The following is a 7,595-nucleotide window of genomic DNA, read 5'->3' on the forward strand; positions in this document are numbered from 1 at the left end:
TATCAAAAGATGGCCTAGTCGGCCATCACTGGAAAGAGAGGCCCATTGGACACACAAACTTTATATGCCCCAGTACAGGGGAACGCCAGGGCCAAAAAAGTGGGAATGGGTGTGTAGGGAAGTGTCGGGGGAGGCTATGGGGGACTTTTGGGATAGCATTGGAAATGTAATTGAGGAAAATACATAATAAAAAAATATAAAAATTTAAAAGAAAAAGAAAATATATTATCTTAATATGTGTGATTCTGTACACAAACATTCTTAAAATATACATTAGAAATACTTATGGCAATTGCAATTCTTACTTATGTAGCTAATTTTGTAGACTTAACTGGAATTCTAACTACCCATTGATCAGAACATTTAAACCATTCTTTATTCCCTCTGCCTTCAGCGGGCCTCTCTTTCCAGTGATGGCCGACTAGGCCATCTTTTGATACATATGCAACTGGAGTCAAGAGCTCCGGGGTACTGGTTAGTTCATAATGTTGTTCCACCTACAGGGTTGCAGATCTCTTTAGCTCCTTGGATACTTTCTCTAGCTCCTCTATTGGGGACCCTGTGATCCATCCAATAGCTGACTGTGAGCATCCACTTATGTGTTTGCTAATTCAACAAATGTCTTTTACAGAAATCAAGTGCAGAATTCTTTAAGAATTAGATATCTACATAAAATTTACAATTAAAAAGATGATTCAATATTTTTAATTTAAAAATTGATAAGGTAAAAGTGAAATCAATGAAAATGTAATTGTGAGTAAGAAGAGCAGTGATCAATATTCTTTATAAATAAATATTATTTAATAAATAAAACTGGACAATCCACATATATAGTTCAAAATTCCTAGTAAACAAAACTGTGAAAAGGAGAGACCACTTAATAACATTGATACTTCATCTCATTGGATGGAAGATTCTCAACAAGAGGTATATTATGTAATGATTTCTAGCAATATATTTTCTTAAGACATTAAATTATCAAAAATTATTTAACTTGATATAAAATATAAATTCTTTTTAATGAATATTTTCTTTATTTCATTTCAAATAGTATCCTCTTTCCTGGTTCCCCCTCCCCCAGAAACCCCCTATCCTATCCCCCTCCCCCTGCTTCTATGAGGGTGCTCCCCCACCCACCTACTCACTCCCACCTTTCCACCCTGGCATTCCCCTACACTGGGGCATCAAACCTTCACAGGCCTCTCCTCCCATTGATGCCCCACAAGGCCATCCTCTGCTACATATGCAGCTAGAGACATGGGACCCTCCATGTGTACTCTTTGGTTGGTGGTTTGGGGGGCCTGGTTGGTTGATATTGTTGTTTTTCCTATGGGGCTGCAAACCCTTTCAGCTACTTCAGTCCTTTGTTTAATTCCTCCATTGGGGACACCATGCTCAGTCGAATGGTTGGCTGTGAACATCCACCTCTGTATTTGTCAGGCTCTGACAGAGCCTCTCAGGAGACAGCTATATCAGACTCCTATCAAGCTGTCCTGTGGCTAAAAAAATAGTAATTCTTAACCACATTTAAAAAGTATAGAGCTGGACAGTGGTGGCGCACGCCTTTAATCTCAGCACTTGAGAGGCAGAGGCAGGAGGATTTCTGAGTTTGAGGCCAGCCTGGTCTACAAAGTGAGTTCCAGGACAGCCAGGGCTATACAGAGAAATCCTGTCTCAAAAAAAAAAAAAAAAAACCCTAAATAAATAAATAAATAAAAATAAAAATAAAATATATAGGGAAAAAAGTATAGAAACAACCCAAATTAACATTGTACTCTTATGGAATAATATGGAATACTATAAAGAGAATAAGTACACGACAACAAAGCATGTAGAATTATAAACATAAATTTTAGTCAAAAAGCAAGACATAAAGGATGACATATAATATTACTACTTTTGCATAATGCTTACATTACAGAATATCACAGTGAAAGGTTAATGGATACATGTTAGTGAGAGGGAAGCAAAGTATTTCTTATAATAATTTCTCTATATGATGAATCTAAACATGTATTTTCATTGAGCTATATATAAAATTATATATGTACTTTCTCATATGTACATTATACTTCAGTTAAAGGCTTCTATTAGATCTCCCAAAAAATGACAAAAGCAAAAATAAGTCATTTTAAATATGAACCATTCTGACTACCCATAAGTCTTCCAATCTAATATGTAAAAGTGAATTTATGCCTAATTAAAATGTATACAATATATGCATTCATATAATTAAAAACATCCACCAGAATAGTACACCTTGTATGGCATTTTTGTTATGTTTGTCTCTTCAGTGAGAAGAATTGTGTTATAGTTTGGAAACATCTGCATGGTGCTTATACCCTTGCTTTTACATTTGTCATTTAATTTACCATTAGATAGTCTCTAATTTGTCCTCCTTAAAACCACGCAGCTTCACATTTGTATTTCTATTACTACAGTAGTTTTCTAGAAGGAGGAAATATTAGGCCTCAGGATATTTTTGCTTGTCACAGCTGGGAATAGTGCCCACAAGTGCTGCTAAGTATCTTAGTATTAGGATAGCCCCTCCCAACCAAGAGTTTTCGAAGGCTAAGTGCCACTGTTGCCTAGGTAGTGAAGTCTTCCTGAATGTAATAGCAGGGTACTGCAATTCTTAAAATAGTGTTTTCTTGTCCTATTTTTGTATTTTTTGAAGTTTTAAAACGACTGTTCAAAGTGGATGAAACAAAGATAAATCATATATTATGGCCTTCTTTTAAGTAGCTTGCTTTTTAAAAACATAATTGTTGTTGCTTTGTTTGTTTGGTCAGTTGGTTGGTTTGGTTTACTGTTTTATTATTAATAATAATCATTCCATTCATTTGAATCTCAAATGATATCCCACTTCCCAGTTACCTCTCCACAAGCCCCCTCTCACATCTGACTCCTCCCCCGTCTCCTTTGCCTATATGAGGGTGCTCCACCCACCCACCCACCACCTCCTGCCTCACCACTCTGGCATCCCCCTAAATCCCTGAGAAGTGTATCATTTACAAGAATTTTGTTATTCTTAATACAGGATTGAAGAACAAAAGAATGTCTTGTCAGAATTTCAAAGAGATTTAAATGAATTTGTTTTGTGGCTGGAAGAAGCAGATAACATTGCTATTACTCCACTTGGAGATGAGCAGCAGCTAAAAGAACAACTTGAACAAGTCAAGGTAATTTCCCTTAGTAAAATCCTCAGGGCCTATTTGTATAAATCACATATAAATCTATTTTAATGTATTTAATCATTGATTTGCTATTGATTATGTTATCTGTAGTTCTCAACAATATGTTTTTTCTCCCAACTTTACTTTTTAACCAAATGACTGTTATTTAACATACTTACATAATACATACACATGTACATGCATACATACATATATATACATATGGATGGATATATGTGTGTTTAGATACATATATGTTCTTTATACAAACAAAGTGCCTACCAGTTGTTTTGAAAATTAACTTAATTAGTTTTAGAGTTATTTCAGGGTCTATAACTTCATATAATTTTGAAAACTGAAGAGCAAAGTGTGAAATCAAAAAGTCTATATATAAGTGGGAAGAACTTTGCAATCTGCTTTATGCTACATCACTGGAGACTGAGAGTTTCACTAATGAAGAATATCGTTTATTATTGAAGACATTGTCAAGTAATATTGTATCAGTTACTCCTTAAAGATTTTACATTAACAAAAAGTAGTATTTAGCTTGAGCTTACTTCATGTGAACATGGAACTATTGACATTGGTTCACATTCCACTCTGGTTCACTAGACACACAGCATACCCAAAAGATAGTTTTGTTTTTGTGTGAACTCAAACATATCTGCTAGCACCTCACCTGGCTCACTGATGTGACCTAATTATATGGCTAATTTATTTTTTATGATTTTAATTTCAGAAAAGGAAGTCTTTCAGAACTATGCTATTTTAATTTTAAAAGTAAAGGTGAAAAGAGAATGAAAATTAATTTGTATCATGTACTGTATGTCAAATATGAAATTTATTTACAATTCTATTTTTTTAATCCTCATGTGAAACATTGTAGCTGGTTCCTTTTCCTGTCATTGTAGAGTGTTATAAAATAAAACAAAAGTAGAATTCCTTATTTATTAATGATTCAGTTGGTTTACTCGGGCAAATTATAGTTCAAATGGACCCTTTACTTCTGTGAAACAAAGAAAACATTAAAAGTTACATCCTATCATGATGGAGACTACAAAGGAAAAACAGTTGCTTAGATCAGTAGACAAGCCGTGCAGTGGTGGTGCACGCCTTTAATCCCAGCACTTGGGAGGCAGAGGTAGGTGGATTTCTGAGTTCGAGGCCAGCCTGGTCTACAGAGTGAGTTACAGGACAGCCAGGGCTACATAGAAAAACCCTTTCTCTAAAAAATAAAAATAAAAACAAAAAAAAACAACAACAACAAAAAATCAGTAGACAAATATTAAAAGCACACTATATATCAGTTATTATAATATGTATTTGACATTTCAGTACTGAAAGCTTGTGAGCCATTTGTAAACTACTACTCCCTGGAAAAGAAACAAGTCCAGTCTGTTCTGTGAAGCCATCTTTCCTGAACTTATTGAATGCCATAAATAGCATAATTGATAGTTCATTGTGTGGACATTTTTAGCAGCATTCATTTATGAATATTTGTGTATTGGTTTTTTTATACTTCTTGGACACCCTACATAATAATGTACAATAGAACTTTTTATAAATATAGATAAGGTCTTCATGCATTGTTGTAAATACTAGCTATATGTACATTAAGAAAAATAGTTTGTATGAACACCGGAGGAGGTTTTATATCAAGTTAGATTTTAGTAGTTCCTCTGTTGGATCCTGCAGTTCCAAATAAAATTTAGTTATGATCACTGGTAAATATGAGCATCTTGGAAAAAGTGTAATAACAATATGATTCTAAATGGAAGATAATAAATTTAAATTTCAGGATGGAATCTTCCAAGTTTGAATTACTACTTCTATTAATAATTATTAGCCTTATTTCCTTGTAGATTATATTTAAATCTCCTATTTCAGTTTTCTTCTAAACAAAGTGAAATAATAATTACTTCATAGGATAAATAATTATTGTCCTTTGTACTTCATACTATTGTTAATTCCATATTTTGAGATGAAGTGAGGTTACACACAATATATATATGCATATATATATATATATATGTGTATATATATATATATATATATATAGAGAGAGAGAGAGAGAGAGAGAGAAAGATTGTCTACTCATGTGCATGCTATTGTATGTTATGACATGCTAAAATACCTGAGAGTATGATAGAGTCAGTCCAAATGTTCTATTTCTGATAAAGCATATGATTTTAGAATAACTGCTTGTTATACTCTTTTAGAGTTCTATATGTCATGTAACATTTTTCACTTGAAAACACTCTCAAGGGAACAAAATAATTTAGTCATCTGTAGTGGTTTATCTTCTTGGATGCAGTTGTTTAAGCCCATCAGCTCTGTGCTCTGTGGAAGTATTTGGTAGTTTAGGTGCCAGTGGACCTTCAGTTGAGTCGCTTCAGTTTGATAGACTAATCAATAAAGGTGACTCAAAGGTAGTTGGAGTTGCACTGTAATTCATTTTAAATGTGGTTGTATTTGTCCGTTTCAGTTACTCGCAGAAGAGTTGCCCCTGCGCCAGGGAATTCTAAAACAATTAAATGAAACAGGAGGAGCAGTACTTGTAAGTGCTCCCATAAGACCAGAAGAGCAAGATAAACTTGAAAAGAAGCTCAAACAGACAAATCTCCAGTGGATAAAGGTTAGATATTAACCATGTCACATGTGTTAAGTGTTAAGTGTTTCAACTGTTTCTATTTGCTTTGTTTTCTGAGCTTTTTCTTGGAAGGAAGCAGGAGGGTGAATTATTCTTTTGCTTTGTAACCTTACTATCTGATTTGCCTGTATATTTTGCTATAAACGCAAAACAATTGGTGATGGTAGATGACTTTACATTACTGACCAAAGGCAAAGTGTGAGCCAATGGTTTTTGGAAAAAATATTCCATTAATTGGAACATTAATACAGCAATTAATATGATGTGTAATTAATCAGGAAGTGATGTGATGTACAATTACTATTTTAGGACAAGAATATAGACTTAAATACTAAAACAGTGCATTTCTAATATACTCAAAAAGGACTCAATTTCCAGTTCCTTTACTTTGTTAGTCCTGATTTTTCCACCAAGGATATACTCTAACATTGATATAAAATATAAAGTGTTTATAAGATTAATGCATATTTTCAAAAACAAACTACACAAAAATTTATATTTTAATCCAAATTATTTTGATCCAGTAGCATTTATTTATTCCATGGGAATACTTGCCTACTGCTTAACTGGTTAAAAAAAATCTGTCATTAGTCCAGTGAATATTCATGTATGCATCTGTTTCCATTCTGACTGTCTATCACCAAGTAAAATAATAGCTCAGTGACAACTCTTATAATCTTTTGGGTTTTGTATCTTGTTCACTGACATAAAATTAACATGTCAAAAATTCATCTATTTAAAATATATAACTTGATAGTTTTTGTTTTATTATTTAAAATCATCCATAAGACATTATATCATCAAATTTGACAGGTGGGCATTTTATTACATAATCCTTGGCATTGGTTACAAACCAACATCATAATCAATTTTTCTTCACTCCACACTAAAACTTTACTAAGGTTAAAGAGTTTTCTCTTTAGCCTCTGATATCCTCTCCATCCACTGTGTAGCTCTGTGATTACATGTAAGTAAAATCATAAAGTAGGCATCTCCTTGTGCCTGATTTAGTTCAGTTAGCATATTTTGAGGTTCATGGATGTGTTGGAAGTTTATCTTACTGATGAAACACACACATACACACACAGAGAGAGAAAAAGAGAGAGGGGATGGGGAGAGTCACTACCTACAAAGGGCTATATTTTGAGATATTCATCAATTCCTACCATGTTCAATTTCTTATATAAGAATTCTAGTATTTGGCTGTTGGTCCAGCAGATCCAGATCTGTTCCCAGTTGGTTGCTCATTGATGCCCCTCTGATGACCATTAAGCTAGGCCATACTATATTAGCATAGCAGCATTTCATTAGTGATAATTTCATTGACTTTTTTGCCAGTTGTGTTTGCTTCTATTCTGAGTGTCTGGCTGACCTGCCTCTGGTACCTATCTATCCAAGCAGTGTCAAAGTTAAGGACATTTCTGAGCATGGGGTATAAGTTGGTCTATTCATGGGATGGCTGCTCCCACAAATTATATGCCACTCGAATATGACTTTCAGGCAGGATAGATTGTAAATCAAGATTTTACCATGTGAGTTTGTGCTCAGTCTTATTCTATCTTGTTAGGACATGATCAGTGGAAACCCCTGGGAGGTCTTCTTCTTTTTCTTCTTCTTCTTCTTCTTCTTCTTCTTCTTCTTCTTCTTTTCTTCTTCTTCTTCTTCTTCTTCTTCTTCTTTTCTTCTTCTTCTTCTTCTTCTTCTTCTTCTTCTTCTTCTTCTTCTTCTTCTTCTTCTTCTTCTTTTCTTCTTCTTCTTCTTCTTCTTCT

General features: G+C 33.9%; 1 protein-coding gene across 4 annotated transcripts in view; it reads left to right on the forward strand.

Annotated features, from left to right (window-relative positions):
• Dmd (dystrophin) overlaps positions 1-7,595 on the forward strand; it is a 2,293,239-nt gene that overhangs the window by 1,424,938 nt on the left and 860,706 nt on the right. For all 4 annotated transcript variants that reach the window (XM_029473189.1, XM_021152893.1, XM_029473188.1 and 1 more), the window contains exons 46-47: positions 3,041-3,182; positions 5,662-5,811. In XM_029473189.1, coding sequence (XP_029329049.1) covers positions 3,041-3,182; positions 5,662-5,811 — 292 coding nt within the window. The remainder of the gene's footprint in view (positions 1-3,040; positions 3,183-5,661; positions 5,812-7,595) is intronic.

Source organism: Mus caroli, chromosome X, assembly GCF_900094665.2.
Source record: "Mus caroli chromosome X, CAROLI_EIJ_v1.1, whole genome shotgun sequence".
Classification (NCBI taxonomy): Eukaryota; Metazoa; Chordata; class Mammalia; order Rodentia; family Muridae; genus Mus; species Mus caroli.